The sequence below is a fragment of the Neomonachus schauinslandi genome, chromosome 11, assembly GCF_002201575.2.
Source record: "Neomonachus schauinslandi chromosome 11, ASM220157v2, whole genome shotgun sequence".
Taxonomy (NCBI): Eukaryota; Metazoa; Chordata; class Mammalia; order Carnivora; family Phocidae; genus Neomonachus; species Neomonachus schauinslandi.
The window spans coordinates 8,232,889-8,255,559 of record NC_058413.1 but is presented as its reverse complement, the minus strand read 5'-3'; the positions used below and the strand labels follow the sequence as shown (position 1 = coordinate 8,255,559).

Genomic DNA, 22,671 nt, shown 5'->3' with positions numbered 1-22,671 from the left:
TGGAATACAGATGAGGCATTTGTAGAGCTGCTGTGAGAAGGCCACTATGGGCTGGGTGGTGAGCCCAGGCACCAACTGCACCTACCCCAGGACTGCATGTAGCTCATGAGAATATTCAGTCATATTCCACTCCTCTACAGTCACAAACTGAGGGGTCTGACTGGGACTCAGGCACAGCTCCTACAGGTGCTCAAACACTGCTGTCCCCTCATGAAGAAGTTGGGAAATTGAGCCACAGACTATAACTTCTCTAAACAACAGCATCTTTAGCATTTAAGGCTTGCTGCTTTCTTTCTTTTTTTTTTTAACGTAAACTCTGTCCCCAATGTGGGGCTTGAACTCACAACCCCAAAATCACGAGTTGCATGTTCTACAGACTGATGCAGCCAGGCACCCCGGCCTTGCCGCCTTTTAAACTTATTTTTGGATAATTCACAGGCAATTTTAATAGGTTACACAGAGAGATCCTGTGTACCCTTTGCCCAGTTTTCCCCATTGGTAGGTAAATCCTGCAAAACTACAGTACAGCATATACCAGAGTATTCGTACACAGTCAAGATATAGAACATTTCAGGGGCACTTGGCTGGCTCAGTAGGTAGAGCATGCAACTCTTCATCTCCAGGTGGAGAGTTCCATCCCCACTTGGGGGTTGAGTTTACTTAAAAAAAGTGTGGCGCCTGGCTAATCCAGTGGATGGAGCGGGAGACTCTGGATCTCAGGATTGTGAGTTTGAGCCCCACATTGGGTGTAGGGATTACTTAAAAATAAAATCTTAAAAAAATCTTGGGGCGCCTGGTGGCTCAGTCGTTAAGCCTCTGCCTTCGGCTCAGGTCAGGATCCCGGGGTCCTGGGATCGAGCCGGCCCGCATCGGGCTCCCTGCTCAGCGGGAAGCCTGCTTCTCCCTCTCCCACTCCCCCCGCTTGTGTTCCCTCTCTTGCTGTCTCTCTGTCAAAGAAAATAAAATCTTTAAAAAAAAAATCGAGAACATCTCCATTTTCACGAGGATCCCTCCCGCATCCTTTTTACAATCACATCCACTTCCCTTCGGCCCCTCAGTTAACCTCTGGCAAATGTTTTCCATTTTTATCAAAAAAAAGGGGGGGGGGAGGTCTGCTTTTCTAATAACCAGAAAGGCACGGAGTCCAAAGTTAGGTCCCAAGACTTTGTCCCTGACCGTAAGGGACATGTTCTCCCCGCCGGAACAGGACACCGAAGTCCGCTCAGAAGCGAGGCCCCGTGGAACTGGGCGGTGATGTCCTGGGGCTCCCTTGTTAGCACGATTCCGTCTCCACCGCCAGGTTCTCCCCACTGCAATCGCTGCCAGGAGTTCCGGGGTCCGCAGCAGCAATGCTGCCTCCGGTGATTTTAACCGCACCTTCCCACTCATCTCAGTAACTCAATCCGCGCTTCAAACTCCAGTGAAAAGAAATCTGAATTGGCTCCGGAAGGCTCTTATCACCGGGAACTTGGGAATTGGGAAGATGGAGCCCAGCAAAAGTGCGGGCGGAGGGTAGGCGGGGCGGCAGCCACACTTGACTGCGAGCCCCACAGGTGTCGACGCCCGAGGGGATCCCGTCGCTAGGGGCGTTGCCAAGGAGGGGCCACGAGGAGGGGCGCCCTTCCGGGAGGAGGGCAACTGCTAACCCGGAAGCGGTCGGCAGTGCGGCGCTGTTTAAAGATGGCGGCGGAGGAACCTCAGCAGCAGAAGCAGGAGCCGCTCGGCAGCGACTCCGAAGGTACTGACCCGGGGAGGGCCGTTCGGCCCGGGCTACCAGGGGCGATGCCGGGTCGCCGGTTCCCGAGGAGGCTAGGGGCGGGGCCGCCGGTGGCCGGGACCGAAACGCACCGACGGCCCCTTCTTCCGCCGCCGCCGCCTCCCCTCCCCCTCACAATGGAAGGAGCCGCCGCCTCCGCCGCGACCCCCGGCTGGCTGGGCCGGCGGGCGAGCGAGCGAGCGAGGCGGGCGCAGGCCCGCGGCTCTTTCCCTTCGCGCGCGCCCGGGGCGGGGCCTGGGCCGCCCCGCCCCCCGCCCAGCCCCTCCGCGCCGGCCGCCCGGCTCCCGGGTCCCCAGCCCTCCCGCCCCAGTCCGTGCAGTCAGGCCGGGGCCTATAGACCGGGGCCTGGCCGCCCGCCTTCTCCAGAGCAGCCCGCGCCCGGCAGGGCGTCGACTTACGCCGGGCCGCCGAGCACAAAGGACTGGGCGGGCCGCTCGGGATGCAGCGGGCGGCCGGGGGTTGTGAGCGGCCGCGTTGTGTGCCTCTGAGGACTGCAGCCCTCGTTTCCGGTAGAGCCCCCTCTTCTGGCTTTGCAGCCTGTTTCCTCCTGCTTGGGCATTGTTTTCTTAGACCTCTGGAGGTGGACCTTTCAAAACGGTGCCGCCCTCTCCCTTTTCACCCGTGGTTAGGCCGCGGGGACCGAGTAGGTCACTTGAGTGGGAGGGACAGCTCTGTTGCAGGGCAGTGTAAGGGATGGGTCAGAGCCCAGCTGAGGATTGGGATGCTCAGGCTCAAAAGGATTGACCTTAAAAGTCATTTAGCACACACCCCCTTCTAACCGCACTCTTGAGAGACTGAATGCCGGGAGTCGCAAGCCCCCAGAAGAGACTTGCTCAGGATCACATAAGAGCCAGCAAGGACCAGAATTTCAGGTCTGGCTCCTCACCAGTGGTTGTTGAGGGTGGGGTCTACAGGTTCACTGATGAACACTTAACAGTATGCCTTCAAGGTACCCGTCTTCCTCTTGACATTGCAGCGAGGAGAGGAGAAGGGTGGTGGTCTTAGCCCCGTTTTACAGCTGAGGAAAGGCCTCTGCAGGGAGGTGGCGGAGGAGAGAGATTGTGGTAAAGAGCTCAGACTTTAGAATTAGGCACACCTGGGTTTGAGCACAGGTCTTCGTTAGTTACGACCTTGGGCAAGTTACTTCACCAGTCTGCGTTTGTTATCTGTAAAATGGGCATTAAGAAAACCCAGCACAGCAGAAGGAGGAAAGGTGTGATCGAGTAAAGTGCCGGCTTATGGGAAGCTCTCCTTCAGCTGGGAACTCCGCCTCATCTTACTTTCCCCAAGAGACCCTGCCTGGCCCCAGAGCGTTCTCAGGCTGCTGGGAATTGATGGTAGAAAGTGGGGGGGGGGGGGGGGGTGTTAGAGCTGAATGAGTACACCTTGGGGCAGGACACACCTTTGCCCCCTCATTTTAAAGATGAGAAAACTAGGGCTTGGGAGGGAAAGGACTTTGCCAAGACCGGTGGGGTAGAGCAGAGTGTTAAATGCAAACTTGCAGATTCCATGCCTGCTCTCCTGGTCCTGGCTGCTCTTGTCGTTGGCCCAGCTGCCTGGCGTGGAGATAGCTAGGGCCCACTGTAATCCTTGGCTTGCTTCCTTCTTCCAGGTGTTAACTGTCTTGCTTATGATGAAGCCATCATGGCTCAGCAGGACCGAATTCAGCAAGAGGTGAGGGGCTGTGGCCAGTGGCCCTGTTGTGGGGAAGCATAGCCTGGGCCTGAGGCCTATTGTTTATCTCTACTTTGGAAGCCTCCTCCTCTCCGAGCTGTGCTAGGTACTGGATGTCTTGGGGAGGGGCGGGGCGTGGGGGGGTGTCACTGTGCCCCTGGGTGATTGCTCCAGCTCTCCGCCTTTAGGTGTTCTGGCTGTTAGGTGTGGGTCACTCCATCTGCGTGCCAGAGCGTGATGGGTTTCCTCCCTCCCTGCAGATTGCTGTGCAGAACCCCCTGGTCTCGGAGCGCCTGGAGCTTTCGGTCCTGTACAAGGAGTATGCTGAGGATGACAACATCTATCAACAGAAGATCAAGGTGGGAGCCTGGCTGAGGGGGCAGGAAGAGCCCTGGGGGTAGGGGCAGGAGTGTGCCTGCTTCAGACCCACTCCTTGCTGGCGGGGCCTCAGAGGGTAGCATGTTGGGGTAGCCCTCTGGTCGCTAGTTCTCAAGTGTGCAGACTCGGGAACCGAAAAGACCTTGATTCATATCCTGACTCTGCCATACAGCAGCTGTATCCTCTGCAGGTCCTTCAGGGTCTCTGAGCTGTGGGGTCCTCTGCTGTGAAATCAGAATAAAGAATGTATCTGCCCTGCGGGGGGAGGGAGGGAGATGATGCCTGTGGGGCCTGGTGCAGGCTGGGTAGGGGCTGAGCGGCTGGGAGAGGCCGGTCCTGTGCCTGCCTCTGGGATCTTTGTGAGGGGTAGGCGGCACTGGGGCAGAGGGACCTGTGGACCTGTGCAAGGCCGGGCTCTCAGCCTGAGGTGAGACCCTTAACCACTCACTCTCTTTGGGAGCGGGGACAGTGGGTATGTGTAAATAGTGTCCAGTGGGCACAGCCTGAGGGCTTAGTAAATGTTATCTCCCCGCCCCGCCCCAAGATCAGAGATGCTTAGAGCTTTCCACCTGAAAGGAGGTGCCTTTGGGGTTATCCATATTGGGGGCCAGGGAGGTAGGTGATGGAAGGTGGCCGGGTTAGATGGTGAACAGGGCACCACAGGGCGTCAGCCGGCACCAGGGAGCGGAAGCCCCGGGGGCAAATAGGAGTGTCCTTGCCTGTCACTCCATTGTTTCTGGATCTGTTTTTCCACCGTAAGCTGGAAATAATGATTTTGACGTGAGTCTCCTGACTTCTGACAGTAGGCAGCTAGTTCAAAAGTAAAATGTTGTGTGATCCAACGGCACACCCGCGGGCCAGATCCAGTGGCCTGGTCTCTACTCTGAGCCCTTGCTCAGAGTGTGTGTGATTGACCCAAGAGCACTGTAGAGCGCTGAAGGCACTGGCTTTGGGGCCTGACAGACCTGGGTTCAAGTTCTGGCTTCACTTCTGGCTGTGATTTTCGGCAACACACTGAATTTCTTGGAGCCTCTGTTGTTCTTCCTGCTGAGTCATTCAGCAAATGTCCGAGTGTCCACTGTGTTCTGTCTGTGCAGGAAGTCTGCCTTAGTGCCCCCACAGCCCTACTCTGTGCTGGGCCTCAGCCCACCTCTGCCTGGATCCTAAGCCTGGACAGCAGAGCCCAAGCAGACTTGGGTGATTTGCTCCTCTGTGAGGATTTAGGTTAGTGGGCACTGGCTGTCAGCAAAGGGCCTGGCACAGGGTAAGTGCTCGGAATGATTCTAGTAGCTTTTCCGGTAGCTACAATGATTTGGGCTCTTCGTATGCATCGTGTGATGTGATGGCCATTTGTGAGCACATGCTGTGGGCCAGGCACCGTTTTAGGTACTGGAGGCCGAGTGAGGAGTGCAGCCGACACACTCCTGCCCCCACAAAGCCCGTGTCCTAGTGGGAAGACGGAGAATCAGGCAGAGGTACCTGGGGTGTAGATGTCAGAAGGCGGTAAGTGCTCTGGAGAAAAGTAAAGCAGGGAAAGGAGAGGGAGTGGGAGGGCGGGTGGAAGGCCTCGCCGAGAGGGTGGCGTTGGAGTGACAGACTGAAAGCAGCAGGGGAGCAGTCTGTGGGGGTGGGTGGAGCGGGGCAGGCTGAGGCCGGGGTGAGGTGGGGTGAGGTGCGCTGGGGGTTGGGGGTTTGTGGCTGGAGCAGCGCGGGGGAGCAGGAGGGCTGGGAGACGGGCACGTGGCCAGCGAGAGGAGTATTAGCAGGTTTCTCTGGTTCCTCTGGCTGCTGGAGCAGGGACACCTGGGAGGAGGCCTGGAGGAGGGGGTGACTGGGACCGGAGTGCCAGAGGGTAGTGAGAAGCCGTGGAGAAGAGACTTGGTGGATTGAAGCCTTTGGATCTGCCTTGGATTGGCGGGGGCGGGGGGTGGGCAGGGGGTGCGGGCGGTGGTGACAGGTTTTGGCTTGAACAGCTGAGGGGCCGCGCCTTGCAGTTGCCCCAGGGGTGGGTGTGAGGAGAGGGGGCCTGTGGGGGTCAGGACGCGCCCCATCGGGCTGGGCAGCTCAGACAGGACAAGCAGTGGAGACACTTGGATGGGAGTTAGTGGGAGTTGAGGGTGGAGATGGGGCAGGTGAAGAGGTACATTTGGGGCTTTTAGAATCCCAAGAGCAGCGGTGGTACGGGAGTGAGTGCGGTTGACCCGCGGAAGCTGTCCCAGGCCTGAGCGGGGTGGTGCCCTTCCCATGGCAGGTGCCGTGGATGGGGGTGGGGTGTGCAGGTGACGCGTGGTGTCTTGAGGAAGGGTGCTGGGTGGTTTGGTGGCGGCCCTGACCCTCACAGGTTGAAAGGACGAGGAGGACACGGCGAGGCTGGGGCCTACAAGCTGTGTGAAGGACAGTATGGACGAGGAGGGTGTGGGGGGGGTGTGGGGGGGTGGGGGGGTCATGTGGTGGGAGGCATCCCCTCTCCTCATGGTGAATGCTGTGCGGAGCGGCCAGTCTGGGGAGGAGTGGGCTTGGCCCTTGGATTGAGGAAAGGCAGGCGTGGCCTTGACTAGAGTGAAAGCCCGCTTGGGTCGAGTTAGTGGAAGAGAAACGGAGACTGTGAGCACAGACGACGGCCAGAGCAGTTTCGCTATAAAGGAGAGAAATGGGGTGGTAGCTGGAAAGGAATTCATGTGAAGCAGAGGATTTTTTTAAGCAAGAACTAGCCTTGTGTTTGTATGCTGATGAGTCTAAACCAGTAGGGAGAGAAAAATTGATGATGCAGGAGGGAGGGGGAGGCTTCCTGGAACAATGCCCTTGAGTCCAAGGGAGGGGACTGGCTCTCAGGCGGACTAGAGGGGGGCCCAGTGGAGCCTCAGCCCCTCCGGGGAGCAGGAGAGAAGGCTGCGGCGGGTGTGCTGGCCGGGGCTCAGGTTCTCCGTGAAAGTCCTCAGGAAGGAAGCGAGGTCACTGGGAAGGTGGGTAGGGGGTTAAGGAGAATGCGGGAGGCCTGCTCGGCGCGTATGCGTGGGGGAGGTTGGCCAGACGGAGGAAATGGCACTGCGTGTGGGGAGGGAAGCAGAGCTGGGCCAGAGCAGGGGCCTGTGAGCGGGCGGGGCCGGGTGTAGGGGACCGGGGACGCTGTGTCCCCGGTGGGGACTGCCCTGTGGAGCCCAGCCCTGCAGCCCCATCCTGACTTGTTTCCCTGGACTCACATGGTTTGAAAGACTGCTCTCTGGAAAAGCCGTGTCGGACCAGCACGGATCCGTTTGCCCATTTTAAGGAAGAAATAGCCCCGTGGGCCCAGCAGCCTGGCATGCCCTGGGGCTGGTGAGGACACTGGTGCCCCCAGCAGCCTGTGTGTGCCTAAGTCCCAGGGTCCTGAGGCTGCTGGGGCTCCGGCCAGTGGGTCACGAAGTGACTCCCATCCCCGGAGTCCGTGGCCAAGGATGGCAGGTGGCTGCTGGGAGCTCCGTTGTCCCCACTGTGGTATGACCTCTGTCGGGGGCAGGGGGGTTCCCCTGGCCCACCCTGGTTCTGGCCTGATGTTGACAGGCATGGGGGTGGGGCGGGTGGGGGCTGTCTCTTTGCAGGACCTCCACAAAAAGTACTCATACATCCGCAAGACCAGGCCCGACGGAAACTGCTTCTACCGAGCTTTCGGATTCTCGCACTTGGAGGCGCTGCTGGACGACAGCAAGGAATTGCAGCGGTGAGGCTGGTGGGCGCAGCGGGGGTTCCAGGAGCGCCACACGGGGCTTCCTCGTTCAGGGCTCCCTCCCGCTCTCAGGGACTAGGGGGTGCAGCCCCCGACTAAGGCCCGACGCCGGCCGGGCTCCTGCTCTGGTGTTCCGTTCTGAGCTGGGGATGCCCCCCTCCCGCCGCCGTGTTGGCCGGTTCCCCAGTTCTGGGCCCACCTCCCCACTGCCCGGCCAGCCCATGCCCACCTCCCTTGCCCACCCACCCACAGGTTTAAGGCCGTGTCTGCCAAGAGCAAAGAGGACCTGGTGTCCCAGGGCTTCACCGAGTTCACAATCGAGGATTTCCACAACACGGTGAGCCCGGCTGCCCCTCCCCCGTCCCCCCCCCTCGGCCGGGGTGGAGGTGGGGTGGCCTGGCGGCGGCAGGGCTGACCTGTCTCCTCCTTTGCTGTACCCTCTGTGCCCTGTGGGTGGCAGTTCATGGACCTGATCGAGCAGGTGGAGAAGCAGACCTCCGTAGCCGACCTGCTGGCCTCCTTCAATGACCAGAGCACCTCGGACTACCTGGTGGTGTACCTGCGGCTGCTCACGTCGGGCTACCTGCAGCGGGAGAGCAAGTTCTTCGAGCACTTCATCGAGGGGGGGCGGACGGTCAAGGAGTTCTGTCAGCAGGTGCTGCCCCCCTTTCTCTCTCGCCTTGGGGTGGGGGGAGCGCTGACCCCCGGGCCCTCACCCCCCCCGCCCCGCCTGTGCCGCAGGAGGTGGAGCCCATGTGCAAGGAGAGCGACCACATCCACATCATCGCGCTGGCGCAGGCCCTGAGCGTCTCCATCCAGGTGGAGTACATGGACCGCGGCGAGGGCGGCACCACCAACCCGCACATCTTTCCCGAGGGCTCCGAGCCCAAGGTGTACCTCCTGTACCGGCCCGGACACTACGACATCCTCTACAAATAGGGCTGGCCCCGCCCGCCGCTGCCCCGCCTGCCCTCCCCTCTGCCAGGCGCTAGATATGTACAGAGGTTTTTTGTGGTTGTAAATGGTCATATTTCACCCCCCTCCCCGTCACGCAACCTTCCACATTTTATTAAAGGGGATGCTGGTGGTGAGCCGCGTGTGTGCGTGTCCCTGCTCTGCCGCCTGCCCGGCTGCTGTGTGTCCGGCTGTCCCCGCCCTCCCCCAGGTGGGTTCCTCTTGGCCTTCCACCTGTCCACACCCGAGCCTCCCCACCAGGAGCAGTTTTGAGGGGGCTCGGCCTCTTGGGGACCCCCCCTTGGTGAGTTGCTCCCTTCTCTTCAGGCACCCATCTCCCTTCCCTCCTTAGCCGGCCCAGGGGCTTCCACGAGAATCTTGGCGGTTCCTCGGGGGACTTGCCCAGGGACGTAGGACTGCCCAGGCTGCAGGCCGCTCTCCCCTAGGCCCTGACTCCACCTTGCTGTCCTGGTCAGGGCCCCTAGACCTGAGCTGCCTGCCCTCCCATCAGGGCTCTGCATGGTCCAGTCCTGGGTGGAGGGCTGACATGGGGGACCTGGCTCAGGGCAGGGGGAGCAGCTGGGGTGGCACCAACCTGGCTGGGGAGGGGCGGCCTTCAAGCTGGTGCTTGGTCCATGGTACCCCAGGTCTAGGCAGGGCTTTGCCAGGCTGCCGTTCCTCCCCCAGCCCTCCCCCTGCCTGCTTTGCACCCCCTTTGCTCCGGCCACACTGTCTCTGCATTGCCTTCCTTTTTGCCTTTACCTCTTCCCCCTCCCCCAGCACATGTGGGGTCTTGGCCCCCAGGCTGTGAGCTCCTTGGGGGCAGGCCCTCAATAAATGTGACGTGCTGCTGCCCACCTCTGCCGTCTGGCCCGTGCCTCCGCCCGCCCCGCCACCAAGCGCGCTCGCCAGCCCCTTGAAGCTGAAGGCACCTGTCCGCGCCTCAGGGCTGCGCCTCCTTCCCCAGCCAGCACTCGGACTAGCTGCTGCAGCAAGGGTGGTCTTTATTAGGAGGCTCCTGGGGGGCTGAGGGAAAGAACTGGGGGCCCAGGCCCAGCTGCAGGCTTCGGGGACCTCTTAGAGCTGGGAGCGAGGTCCAGCAGGCCCAGGCGAGTCTGTGGGCAGAGCAGAACGGTCAGGGAGTGTGGGCCCTGGGCTTCCCCCAGCCGCCCAGGCTGCCCTCTTGGGTTTCCTGCGTGGGGGTGAGCGGGGGCAGGGAGGTGAGCCCGTGTGTTAGTGGGCGGGTTAGTGGGCAGCCACATGGCGGGCCAGGCCCTGCTTACCAGTCCTGGGCAGGGTGGGCGGCGGGTGCCGTCAGGCTGGAAGGCAGAGGACAGTGAGAGCCTACCCTGGGGCAGGTGGGGGAGGGGCAGGGGCCGACTCAGCGCGGGCGCGGGGGGTGGGGGGGTGCTCACCCACTGGGAAGTAGTGGGGGAGCCGCTGCAGGTAGATGCTTTCATCCTTCTCCAGGAACACACAGATGATGAGCCGGTCCACCTGCGCCAGGGTCTGCTCAGCCTGGGCGGGGGGCCGCCCCCACCCTGGCTGTGTGGTCTTATCGCTGCCCCCACCGCTGCAGGTTTTCACCTGCCTTGCTCTGGAGGAGCCCACAGACCCTCACAGAAGGGCTTCACGGTGTGCACCCCACCGCCCTGGGCTCAGGAGAGTAAACCGGTCCCGAGGGTGGTGGGGAGGGGATGCATCGAGGGCTGGTCAGCGGAGCCGGGGTGCGGCGCCCCCTCCCCGCCGCGCCCCCGTCTGATCCCCTTGACTGGGCCCAGGACTCACCTTGTCCTTGTGTTGCTCCAGCCACTCGCGCAGCGCGGCCAACACCACCTCCGCGGCCGCCTCACTGGGGTAGCCTGGGGACCCGGCAGGGCCGGAGTGAGTCCGGGGCTCTGGCCCGCCCCCTCGCCGCCCTGGGACCCGCCCAACCCCACCCACCCGGCTCTGCCCCACCCCTTCCCCCCCCGCCCGCCCAGGCCCCTCCCTGCGTCTGGGCCCACCCCCTTCCTAGCCCGGCCCCGCCCCCTTCTAGACGCCCACTCCTCCGCGCCCCGCCCCCCCGGCCCCAACTCACCAAACACGCCGGTGGAGATGCAGGGGAATGCCTGTGGCGGGCGCGGGAGGTGAGAGGGAATTGGGGACAGGGTCACTCTCCACCCGCCTCCCGCCCGCCGCCTCCGGGGGCGCCTTCCTCCCCCGGTTCCAGGCCGCCCCCACCCCCGCCTGGCGCCCGGCCCCCCCTCACCGCGGAGCGGAGCCGATGCTCCAGCAGCAGGTCGAGGCTGCTCAGGTAGCAGCTGCGGAGCTCGGCCGCCTGGCTGGCGCTGGGCTCTCCGTGGGCGATGGGTCCCACCGTGTGGATGACATCTACGGGAGGCGACGGCGTTAGACCAGCCGGGGTCCCCAAGAGGTCAGAGGCTTTCTCCCCCTGCCGGCCTGGGCCCTGGAGGGGACAGGAAACAGGCCCTCTCCCCAAGTTCTAAGAGTGCCGCACCCATGTGTGCCCTCGAGCTCAAATGCGCTCCTCCATAGAGACAGGCAGGTCCGCGCTGGGCCGCCTCCCCACATCTGTATGGACCCGGCCGAGACGTGGGGCGGAGGGGGTGAGCCAAGACACTGCCCCCTCAGCTCTTCCCCTCCCCGGCTCCACGCATTCCCCTCCCGCCACCCGCGTCCCGGCGCGTGCGAGGAGGGGCCGGCTCCCGGCACTAAAGGTGAAGAAGGGACCCCTGAGGAGGCCTCCAGCAATTCTGTGGGGGCTGCTCCCCTAGCCCCGTAATTACACAAGGTGCCCTGTCTGCGCCCCACAGGAGTGGGGGCGGGGGGTCGGGACTCACACTTGGCCGGCAGCCGGTAGCCGCCGGTGATCTTGGCCTTGCCGGTGTCGCAGCTCTGCAGGGTCCGGCACTCGTCGGTGAGCAGGGGTCCGGCAGCGCGGTGGATGCAGCCGTCCACTGCAGGGCAGGAGGCAGTGAGCCGTGCGGTGAGCCGTGGGGCTCCCCGCCTCACGCCTGAGCCCGTTTTACAGAGGAGAAGGCGGAGGCCCGAGCACAGACTACTCGCAGCCCCCTCGGCTGTGCCAGGGCTCACCCGGCGCCGCGCCTCCTCCCGCGGCCTCCAGCCGCTCGCAATGCCCGCCGCCCCCACTGGACAGGCCCAGGCGTCCGGGCAGGCCGCAGGCGCGGGGCGGCCGGCAGGGGGCGCGCCCGGCCCGCCCTGCTCGTTCCCCGCCGGGCGGGGGCCTCCCGCTGCCCGGGTGGCTCCGTTAGGCGGGGTCCGCGGCGGCAGGAACCGCCACCCTAGCCTGGCCCAGGGGAAGGTCGCCCTCCCGGCTCTGGCCCGGAAGCACCGCGGGGGCCGCGACCAGTGGCCGCCTCCGCCCGAGGAGCCCGGGGGCGCCGACAGGCACCGCGCATCCCATCCCAAGGCGAGGCTGCTCGCGGCCGCGGCAAACTCTAGGACCCACTTCACAGATGAAGAAACTGGGGTCACCCCATTACAAGTGGCAGGTGCGCTCTGGGCCCGGAGCCTGGGTCTTCCAGCCCCTTCGTGCGCCACGCGGGGAGGTGGACGGGGCCGCGGATCCGGGCCGCGCAGGTGGATCCGGGCGCGCGCCCCTGCTCGTCAGCGCGCTGCCTCGTTAGCGCATCCGGCTTAATTGGGGCGGGCCTGGGCTTGTTTCTCTGAGGGCGGCTCCGGGGCCTCGGCAGCGACCCTGGGGACGCGGGCCCAGATAAACGCGCCCGAGACGCTCCTCCAGCCCGATCTCACCCAGGCGCCACAGCCCGAGCGGCCCCGGCGGGAAAGACGGGGCTCGGCTCTCGTCCGCTGTGCCAGTGGGGACACCCCGTTCCCCTAGGAGTCCACGGCCTCATCTGGAAAACAGCCACAGTGACCCCTCCTCAGGGGAGGGGTTGGCACGGTGGCCAGGAGAACGTGACCCACCGCTGGCCGCTCCCTAGCTCCGATGGCACCCCGGGGTTCGTGCCAGGAGCTCCTTCGGCACCAGCGGCAGGAAAGAACCCCCATTTCTCCATTCTGCAGACGCGCAAACAGAGGCCCTTCCTCCTGCATCACAGCCCCACCCCCAGTGTCTTGGCACAGGTCCAGGGACACCAGCTGGACCACCCCCCTCTTTCTTCTCTTTTCTTTTGTGCCCTGTGGGGCCCAATTAAACCTAATTTCGTGACTTCACTTGGAGCGGGCACCAGGCGATTTCCCAGAGCATCCCGGGGGTGGGACGGATGGGGTAGAGGAGTTGGGGGAACCCTGGGAGGGCCTCTGGGGTTGGGTCCCGCCCCCTCCTCTCCTGTGCAGGGAGGGGTAAGGGGGGGGGGCCATGGGAGGGGGTGGAGAGTGGCACCCAAGGCAGGGCCCCCGAGCTACGGGTCCAGGTGGCACTCAGTGGGCGTGCAGCCTGCACTACAGTGTCCCCGAGCAGTGGGTCCGTTCTGGGTGAGGTGCCGGGTGACCACCTTGCGCCTCCTGCAACAGCGGGGGCTGGGGAGCTGGGCAGCCTGGGTTCTAGTCCCGGCTCTGCCAGTCACAGATGTGTGGCCTAGAGCATATCACTTAACCTCTCTGGGCCTCAACTGCCCCATCTGTAAACTGGGGTAATAGTAGACCTCCATCTCACAGGGCTTTTGGAAGGATTCAGTGAGTTCATTTCTGTAAGGTGCTTAAGCCAGTGCCCGGCATGGGTGAAGGTGATGTGCGTGTTGGCTCTTAGGACAGTGTGACAGCAGAAGAATGTGCTCCACGTGTGTATACCTGAGAGTGTGAGGGGAGGCGGGTGTCCGGGCGGGTGCCGGAGCGTCCGGGGCATACGGGGGTATGCACAGGAATGGGTCTGAGCCGGTGCTCCCCGGGGCCTCCCGGCCCTGCCCCGATGGCGTCAGCCTCTGGGCACCCGGCTGCCTGCCATCTCCTGGTGCCATGCACTCCGCAGGCGATCTTGGCCTGCTGTGCACGCTGTGCGGAAGTGGAGCTCAGTGAGATCTGTGTTTCAGGGACTTAATGTTTCCTGCAGAGGTGTCCAGGCCGGCAGCCAGGCCCTTGGGACTGACCTGGGGGCATGAGGGGGAGGAGGGAATCCGAGCTTGCAGAAGCCTTGCGCCCACCCCCCCCACCCCCCTCCGCATCATCCAGGCCAGGGTGACTGCCCTGCAAGTGCCTAGGGGATCTGTGCCCAGCCCCAAGCAGAGATGAGGGACAGGCCCTGGGCCCCACCCCTGCCCCACCCTCTCCCCAACAAGCCGGAGCATAGACTCGTCCCTCCTGCCTGGCCCCCTCCCTGTCCACACCAGCCTGGTCGCTCTACTGTCTCCGAGGGCCAGAGGGGACCCACAGCCTGCTGTCCTTAGCCACACGCCCAGAGGGTCGCCGCTGGCCTGTCTCCCCGTGTGAACTGCAGCTTCCCGGGCTCTGCTTCCTCGGCCCTGTCCTGCCTCTCCCGTGGGGGGAAGCTGAACCCTAGAGCCTGCAGGACGTGGCTTCCTGGGGTCTCACCCAAGGGAGATGTCCCTCCTCCCCCCTTTCCACCTGACCTGGGGGCTGCCCAGTAGGAGGGTGGTGACCCCAATTCATACCAGTTCACCCTTGATCCCTTCCCCGGGACCTTTAGCCACATCCGAACAAACCTCAAGCCTCCAACTCAACCCCTGTTCCATCCCAAGTTAGCAGAAAACCTGGGGTCCCTCCCATGGAGACGGACCCCGACCCACGTGTCAGGGGTGGCGCCTTCCTCAGATGACTCTCTGCCGGGTCCAGAACGCACCCTTCCCCACTAGCCTGCCCTAAGGGCCGCTCTGCCTCCTCCCTCAGCCCCGGCCTGCTCCCCCTTCAGGCTCCGGGCTCTGGCTCCTGAGTCCCAGCCCGCACAGACTTCTGGGGCACCTGCCGGGCGCTGAGCAGGTCGCATCTCCTTGTCGGTCCTCCCAGCCACCCTAGGAGGTGCTACTATTTTCCCTGCTTTATAGTAGACGACACTGAGGCATAGAGAAGATGAAAGACTTGCCCAGGGTCACACAGCTGGACTGTTCTACTTCCTCTAGGACCATAGAAGGCTTTCTCTCCGGGCCCCCCCAACCTCCCTCCCATCCTGGCTGGCTGGCTCCCCCTGCCTCCTTGCGCAAACTCGGCCTGTTGTCTGCACACCCCTCTTCCCTGCAGCAGGGCTCCTGTCCCCCTCTCCATGTCAACACATCGCCCTCCCGACAGAGGGACTTTGGGGACTCTGGTTGCCCCATGGTCTGGGGTCCCTCATCCCATGTGACTGTTCAGCCGTCCCCATGCTGCCAACCACTAGGCACCGCTGTCCAGCAAGGCTGCCTTGGAGACGGTCTGCCTGCCTCCCGGACCTCTTCTGTCCCGGCCTGAGCTCGTCAGATGCTGCTCCTGCCTGGGGGCCCTGTGGGTCCCCCACCAGCTTCGCCCCTGCTCCCAGGCTCTTCCCCTAAATGAGCTCAGCCACAGCAGCCCTGCAGCCCTCCTGTGTCCCCCCCGCCCCGGCCCTGGTGTGGCCTCCACACCTGCAAGGGGCCTGGGGGGGCCTCAGCTCACACCCTGCCCCTTCCTAGGAGGTTTGGGGGGTTCGGGAGGCCCCCGGGAGCAGCAGGGGCTGGAGCCAGGGCCTCCCAGAGCCCCCAGAGCCCGCAGAGGCCGACAGCAGGCAGGCTCCTGTGGGGGCCATTTGCCAAGGCGCTTAGGAGGTGTTGGCCGCTATTAGGGTGCTGTAATATTCATGAAGGGAAGATTAGATATTTAAATTTATTCAGCAATAAATGCGTCTCAGTGGGGGAGCATTCCTCATGCTAAACAAACAAGCAAGCAGGGGCTAATTAATTATTTACAGGAACATGAGGATGCCTGTGGCCTGGGGGAGAGGGGGGCAGCTGTGTCCCTGCCAGGGGGCAAGAGACCCTGATGGGCCCTGGGCTGGCCCCCCTCTCCCCCATTCCTCTCCGCTGCCCTGTGGGTCTGGCCCGCTGTGTGTCCCCTTCTGGGATTTCTTTTCCCAGAAATCCCGCCTACAAGCCTGCTGGTGGCTTTGGGGAAGTCACTTCCTCTCCCTGTGCCTCTGTTTCCCCCCTCTACAGGGTAACAGCACCTCTGCCCCATTTAGCGTGAGCATTCAGTGAGAGACTGCACCAAGGGGCCCTGCACTTTATCACACAGTCCCCCGTGTCACCCACTTTCCATGATGAGACCAAGGCCCAGTCACCGACCCTGTAGGCAGAAGGCTGCTCTGCCCGTCAGGCTCTTGGGAGCCTCCTTCGCCCGAGGGACAGGGGTCACTGGGAAAGCCCTGGGCAGAGAGGGCTGGGGCGGCGGGGGCGAGCTTGAGGCCCAAGGGGGCTGGGGGAGGGGCGCCCCTCGAGCACAGGAAGGCACCTTGGTCTGGGCCCTACGGACAGACCACTCCCCACCCAGACATCCCCCCCCCCCCCCCCGCAGGTCCCAGGGCTGGGAGCCCAACCTGAGGAGAGGCCCCCCACTCCAGCCGCCTAGGTGCAGCCTGCAGCTGCTGCCCGGGCCCCAGCCACCTGCACAGAGATCCCAAATGCCAGGGCTGAGAGGGGCCAGGCCCCCCTGGGTGGCTGGGGAAACTGAGTCCCTGAGAGGGTACCAGTGGGGTCAGGGGCAGATGCCTAAGCTGCTGGGATGCCTTCCAAGCCCCAGACCCTGAGGACGACAAGCCCAGCCATAAAGCCTAGAGAAATGACCCACCCCGGGGGCCTAGTGTCCCCTCCTCCCTCTGCCCACCCTACGCTCTCCATCTCGGGTCCCCGGCCTCCTCCCAGGCCTCGGCTGAGCCTCAGGAGCCACAACCCCATGGGATGCCCATTGCCAGAACCATCTCCGGCCTCCGCCCACGCCCTCACTCGCTGGATCAGCAAGCCCGTGCTAGCCCCAGCTCTTGTGAGCCTTGGCCTATTGGTGGGACAGAGCCCACCTTTGCCAGACCCCACCCTCGCGGTGCCAAGGTGGGTGGGCACCCCAGGGAGAAGATAGATGGACAGCAGCTCCACAATGTGACGTGAAAGTCATTACGGGGTGAGATCAACTCCTTAAATGGGGATTTGAAAACATTAGGGCTTCATTATGTACACAATGGCAGCCCCTCATTCATCATGCAAAAATCACTCCCGTTATTAAAAATCCCCATGGCAGCTGCAGGAAGGGGCCTGGAGGCATCTTGCTGAGGGTGGGGTGTGGGCCCCAGGGGTCTGGGGGGCCTGAGTCCCCCTGTCCCTCTTACCCAGGGAGGGCCTGCACAGGGCTAGGGGTGGGGAGCACGGTTCACTCCAGGGACCTGGTGCCTCAGTGTCATCTGCAAAATGGAGCGTTAATGGTACGCCCCCCGCGCTGTGGTGAGGGTACCCCGGATCCTGCAGGAGAGGCTCCACGAGGCCCCGCTCCACGCCGTGAGCGCTGAGGAGAGCGGGGGGCTGCTCATACCACCATCGCTGTCACCATCTGGGCTAGGGCAGGGACGCCCGGGGCCTTTTCTAGGGGAGGACACGTCACTCCCTTGCTCCTACAACCTCCCACGGCTCCCACGAGTCCATGACATAAAATCTTCCACCGCGAGCCAGGCTGGGGTTCCCTCTAGCCTCCCCCTGAGATGACTGGCCTCTGTGTCTCTCCCACCTGCCCAACTGTGCAAGGAGGCAACCTGGGGCTCTACCTCGCTGCAAGCCGTGAAGTGGGAGGAAATGCAGCTGGACAAGAGGGAGAGGGGGTGGGGGCGGGCGGGCCCTGTGTGCAGCTGGGAAGGAAGGCTCCCCTGAGGAGGTGGCACCTGAACAGAGCCTTGAGCAACGATGAGAAAGAACGGTCTCCAGGGAGCTGGGGGAGGAGGGCTCAGGCAGAGGGCACGGGTGGGCCACAGGGAGAGTCCAGGATGGGCTGGGGGTAAGGGGCAGTGGGAGGTGGGGGAAGGGGGAGGGAAGGGCTACATCTGCGGGACTGGTGGAAGAAGCTAGAACTGCTTCCGTCGCTGCAGTGGGAAGTTTGAGCAGGGGCGGCGTGGCCTGGGACAGCCTCTGGGTGTGTGTGGGGGGTTGGGGGGGGGCTTTGCTGCTCCTCATCAAATGCTCCTCCCCTGTCTGCTCAGCTCAGGCCGGAGCCTGCCCCCCACAGTGTCCACCCCCCCCCCCCCCCCCCCCCCCCCCCCGGGGGCCCCCCCCCCCCCCCCCCCCCGGCACAGCGCTTGGGGCCTGAGTCCAGCCCAGTACAGGGAGGGTGCAGAGGCCACCCCGTCTGCCCACTGTGCCCGGCAGTGGCTGCCACCGTGGGCGGCCACTGAGTAGAAGTGGAGGCCCAAACGATGATGCTCGGATGCCCCCAGGCTCTGCTAATCCCCCAGGCCTGCCTGCCTCTGAGCAGAGGAGAGCCAGCGGGAGCAGGGAGAGAGCAAGGAGGAGGAAGAGAGAGCGAGGGGATGAGAAATGGAGAGTGGGCGCTTGAGCGAGAGAAATGGGGAGCGGGCCTGAGATGCCCTGCGGCTAGGAGAGACAGAGACGGAGAGACAAGAGGTAGAGACAGAGAGACACAGAGACAGACACGGTGACAGAGACAGACAGACAAAGACAGAGAGAAGCAGAGACAGAGACAGAAGCAGAGAGAGACAGAGGCAGAAAGAAAAAGTGAGAGATAGAGGGAGAGAGAAGGAGAGAGGAAAGGGGGTGGGGCCACAGCCCTCGCCAGGGCCAGGGAGTTGTGTGTGGAGAGACGGTGGGCCCGGGGTCACGGGTTCTGCTCAAGCCGAGGGGCCGCTGTGCTGGGCCAGGGCTGGGGTGCGAATGCGCACACACGGGTGCCCGGGCTGGGGGAGCGGGGGGCCCCTGGGCACATCTGGTCCACACACTAACCTCGGCCAGGAGGTGGACAGACAGACACCCTGTGCATGTCCCGTAGGAGGGGAGTCTGATGGGGAGGCAGTTGGTACTTAACCACACAAATGGGAGTCTGATTACCACGGGTGACAGGATGCCGGCCCATGAGGGGCAGGGGCCGCTGCGTCCCTGCACCCAGGACAGTGGCAGGGTGTGGGGAGCCCTCAGTAAATGGAGCAGGAGGGAGGGGGTGGTGGTGGGAGGGCAGAGGAGCCTGAGGTCCAGAAGCAGCATGTGCAAAGGCCCTGTACCGGGAGAGGGCTGTGGCCAAAGCCCGGGCCCTGGGGTGTAGGAGCCGTGCACCCAAGGTCAGGTGTGGGCACAGGGAGGAGGTGGGCAGGAAGGCGGGGCCGCTGGGGCTGCTGACCTCTCGTGGACAGTGAGTGCGGGGATGGCCCCGCCTGACCCCGGCCGGCCCACCCCTCCAGCCAGCCCTTGCGGGAGCCGGCCACGCAAGAGCAGACATGGCGGCCGTGTGAGCAGAAGGCGGCCCTGAATTAATCTGTCACTAAAGCTTGGCCGTGGCAGGCGCAGTCATGATTTAGATGAATAATTGAAACGCTCCGATACATTTATTATCCCTTTAGTGCAAAAGTGGCAGAGAAAGACGAGGGGTAATTGAAAAAGAGTGCACAAATCTCCACAAGAAAGCCGGCTCCTTATCGCCGAGTAAACATTTCAGTCCTAATAAACAGGAGAGACACGCGTCAGGGCCCTGTCGATTTCCCCGTCCTGATTTAGGGCCCGCCTCCCTTCTTACCATACAATAGGAGAGCCGTCTGGTTTAAAAAAAAAAAAAGGTTTATGGAGCCAGTGAAAGTCTCCCCAGGAGGGAGGCGGGCGAGCAGGCGTGGCTCCCCGCAGTCTGGGGTCTGAGGGTCTAGTGGGGAGGCTGCCCCAGTCCATCCAGTCTCCCCAGCGCAGACACCGGGCCTCTGCCTGCTGGGCCTCTCCATCCCCCCATACCTGTCGAACTCCTATTCATCCCTCAGGGCTTGGGTCAGATGCCCCCTCTGCTGGGAAGTCTCCTACCAAACTGGGTCTCTGTGAGGACAGAGCTGAGTCGAGTCGAGTCCCCACCACCACCCACACTCCGAGACAGCCCTGGGGAGGAATGAGGGTGAGGGGGGAGTCGGGGGGCTTCCCAGAGACTCACTGTGTTGCCAGAACCACCTACCTTGGCCTCAGGGCCTGGTGGGGACCCAGCCCCACAGTGAGTCTGGCCCAGGAGTCCTGGACTCTTCAGGTTAAGTCCGTTTGGCCCCAGTCGCCCCTGGGGCTCTCATTGAGGGCCAGGGTGCCCACAGACTCCCTTCCCTGCTCCTGAGAGGCTGCAGTCCTCCCCCAACTGTAACCACCACACACTCATCCAACAACTGGGCTCGCTTCCCCGAAGCCCTGCAGGCCAGGCCCCAGGCCTCCTTCTGAGCCATCACTGACCCCCCCCGCCCCCGCCGCCCCAGTGCAGGGCTGTTGGACCTGTGTGCTGGCTCTCTGGGCAGGGCCTGGCATACAGAGGGTGCAACGACCACCCCATAAACTGGCTTGGAAACCCCTAGAACCCGGTCCCAGAGGAGAGTGCATTCTCGCGTACTCTAATGGGGAGATAAGCAATAAGAACAAACATAAAATACAGGTCCGCTAACACGGGATCCGTGCTGTGGAAAAAGCTACAGAGCAGGGGAGGAGGGTCGGCTGGGGCCTGCAGCCCAACTCAGAGTGGCAGGGCAGGCCGCCCCTGACTGATGCTTGCAAGGATGGGGGGCGGGGCGCAGGTGGATGGGGGGTGAGTGGGAGGTACATGGTTGGACGGAGAAGGAAGGTGGATGGGTAAAGGGGTAGATGGCTGGGTGGCGGGGGGTAGATAGAGGGGTTGGGGGTAGATGGATGAATGGGGGGGTAGATGGAGAGGTAGGGGGGCAGGTGGATGGGTGGAGGGGGTTATGGGGCAGGTGGATGGGTGGTGATAGGAGGCTGGGGGAGTGGGTAGAGGCCTGAACCCCCATGAGGTTGGACCTCAGGTGACCCCATGGGAAGACAGGTGGGTCTGGGCAGAGCCAGGTGGGGACCTGGGCCACCGAGTCCCAGGCTGCTGCTGACTGTAGGCCCCACCCGGGCCGTCGGGGGCAGGGTTGAGGCTGGATGGGGCTGCGGGCAGCAGGGGCACACGAGGGTGGAGGACATCTCAGAAGTCTGGGACCATGTCCATTCCAGCCCTAGGCAGGCACCAGGCCCCCACAGCGCTAGCCTCGCCCCTACCACGGTCCCTTCCCTGCCACCTCCACCTTGTTCCAATCACATTAGCAGAGTGACAGCCGCAGTGAGCACTCTCAGCGGCTCCATAAATCTCGGCGGGCGTTAAAAGGCCGGACTCCAGGCCCACTTCCTCCTGGGTCCTGGCCCAGCCCATTCATCTCTGCGTCAGGCAGGCAGCGCTTGGGGCCTGCTCCAGCCTCCTCTCCCCGCTCAGCGCTGCCGGAAGGGGAGCTGGAGGACCCCCTCTCTACCTCCTCACTCAGTCTGGCCACAGCAGGTGCCCTTTGACCTCTCGGAGTGAGGTCGCCAGGCCATCTGTGAGCCCCTCTTGGCCCTGCCTAAAACCTCAGTGGCCTCCGCTGCCCTCCCCAGCAAGTCCTTCTCAGAACACATCAGGCCATCCCTGCCTTTTTGTAGTTCATTCACTCATTCAACAATCCTTTAACTGAGCACCTAGCGTAGGCGCCAGACCCAGCTCTAGTTGCTGGAGATCCAGCAGCGTCCCCTCTGGAGCTTTGTTCTCAGTGAGGAGACGGACGATCGGCAGTGACCGTGACAAGTGAGGTACAGGGCCCGTGGGGCCTGGGTGGGCAATGCAGGCTGCGGCGGCAGGAGGCAGCTGCAGTTTCAAAGAGGGGTTGGGGGGCCTCCCTGAGAAGGCGGCGAGCACGGAAACCTGGCCAGAGGTGAAGGGGGCAGCCACAGCCCCAGCTGGGAAGGGGGTTCCAGGCCGAGGGAGCAGCCTGTGCACAGGCCTGGGGCGGGAGCAGCAGGGAAGCTGGCACCCAGTGACGGGGGGCTGGGCAGTGGCGGGGAGTCAGGCAGGTGCCTGGGGCCCTAAGAACTTGGCCTTGGGGGGGCGCCTGGGTGGCTCAGTTGTTAAGCGTCTGCCTTCAGCTCAGGTCATGGTCCCAGGGTCCTGGGATTGAGCCCCGCATCGGGCTCCCCGCTCAGCGGGAAGCCTGCTTCTCCCTCTCCCACTCCCCCTGCTTGTGTTCCCTCTCTTGCTGTGTCTCTCTGTCAAATAAATAAAATCTTAAAAAAAAAAAAAGAACTTGGCCTTGGCTCGGAGTGAGGGGAGAGCCCTGGCAGAGTTTTGAGCAGAAGAGGGGTGATGACCTGACTTAGGATTTAAAAGGCCCACACCTTTTTGTGGTCTTTTGTCTCCCAGAACTAAATGGCTAGAAGTCCAGCTCCCCACGGGCTCTGGGAGGCTCCTGCATCATCTCTTGCCTCCTCTCCCCCCTGGTGGGGCTGTGACTGCTCCAATCTTCTGAGTCTCCCCAAATGCCCCATGTTCTCCCTCACTTCAGGCCTTCGCCTGTGCTGTTCCCTTTGGCCAGGACACCCTTCCCATCGCTCTTTGCTGGCTGTCTTCTAGCCTTCCCTCAGGTCCCAGTGTAGGGGCCACCTCCTTCCAGGAGCCCTGCTCCCCCATTGCACAGAGCACCCTGGGAGGTCTCATCTGGACTGTGAGCTCGGGGAAGGCAGGGACCAGGCCCCTCTGGTCCGGCACCCAGCTCAGGGCCTGGCACACAGTGGGTGCTCAGTCACTGGGTGATGAATGAACAGACGAAGGAGAGGGGTGTCTGAAGGCAGAGCACGGCAGGTGGCAGATCAGCGACAGCCCCCTGAATCCTCCAAAAGGGACAGGCTTCAGAAGAAGGTCCTAGCCAGGGCCCCAGCCCCAGTGAAGCCCCGCATTCCGTGAGGCCTCCAAGCTGTGACCTCCACGGGGACAGTGGAGGAGAAGCGGGGGAGGGAGGGAGGGAGGGAAGGAAAGTATCTCTAGCCACAAACAACCCCCCCACCCACACACACGCACCCTGCATCCTGGTTGGTCACCGACAGCTCTTAGCACTGCTCTTATTTATTCCTGACCTTAATGCCCCTTTTATTTTTCCCCCTTTTAAAACCTGGCCTGGGCCCCGCCACTGCTGCCGTAAACACGCCCCCGGGATTTATCCGACGGCGCATTAACCTCTGCCCCCCAGCTCACCAATCATGCGGCTGCCTGTGCAGAC

The 22,671-nt window shown here is 63.0% G+C and overlaps 2 protein-coding genes across 6 annotated transcripts in view; one reads left to right on the top strand and one right to left on the bottom strand.

Moving 5' to 3' along the window:
• Window positions 1-1,659: 1,659 nt before the first annotated feature.
• OTUB1 (OTU deubiquitinase, ubiquitin aldehyde binding 1) lies at window positions 1,660-9,343 on the top strand. Of its 5 annotated transcripts, XM_021685510.1 has the most exons (9): window positions 2,086-2,286; window positions 3,390-3,451; window positions 3,712-3,810; window positions 7,408-7,526; window positions 7,785-7,869; window positions 7,993-8,187; window positions 8,274-8,351; window positions 8,608-8,697; window positions 8,814-9,343. In XM_021685510.1, the coding sequence occupies exons 1-9, from the start codon at window positions 2,217-2,219 to the stop codon at window positions 8,898-8,900; spliced, it is 885 nt and encodes a 294-aa protein (XP_021541185.1). In that variant the 5' UTR covers window positions 2,086-2,216; the 3' UTR covers window positions 8,901-9,343. The 5 variants fall into 5 exon arrangements, with proteins under 5 accessions (XP_021541184.1, XP_021541187.1, XP_021541185.1 ...); XM_021685509.1 differs by lacking the exon at window positions 2,086-2,286 and adding an exon at window positions 1,660-1,738 and having other exon boundaries at window positions 8,608-9,343; XM_021685508.1 differs by having other exon boundaries at window positions 8,608-9,343.
• A 128-nt stretch (window positions 9,344-9,471) lies between these two features.
• MACROD1 (mono-ADP ribosylhydrolase 1) overlaps window positions 9,472-22,671 on the bottom strand; it is a 148,463-nt gene continuing 135,263 nt past the window's right edge. The window contains 6 exon segments of the mRNA XM_021685515.2: window positions 9,472-9,601; window positions 9,902-9,983; window positions 10,275-10,348; window positions 10,567-10,597; window positions 10,738-10,859; window positions 11,330-11,446. Coding sequence (XP_021541190.2) covers window positions 9,564-9,601; window positions 9,902-9,983; window positions 10,275-10,348; window positions 10,567-10,597; window positions 10,738-10,859; window positions 11,330-11,446 — 464 coding nt within the window. The 3' untranslated portion in view covers window positions 9,472-9,563.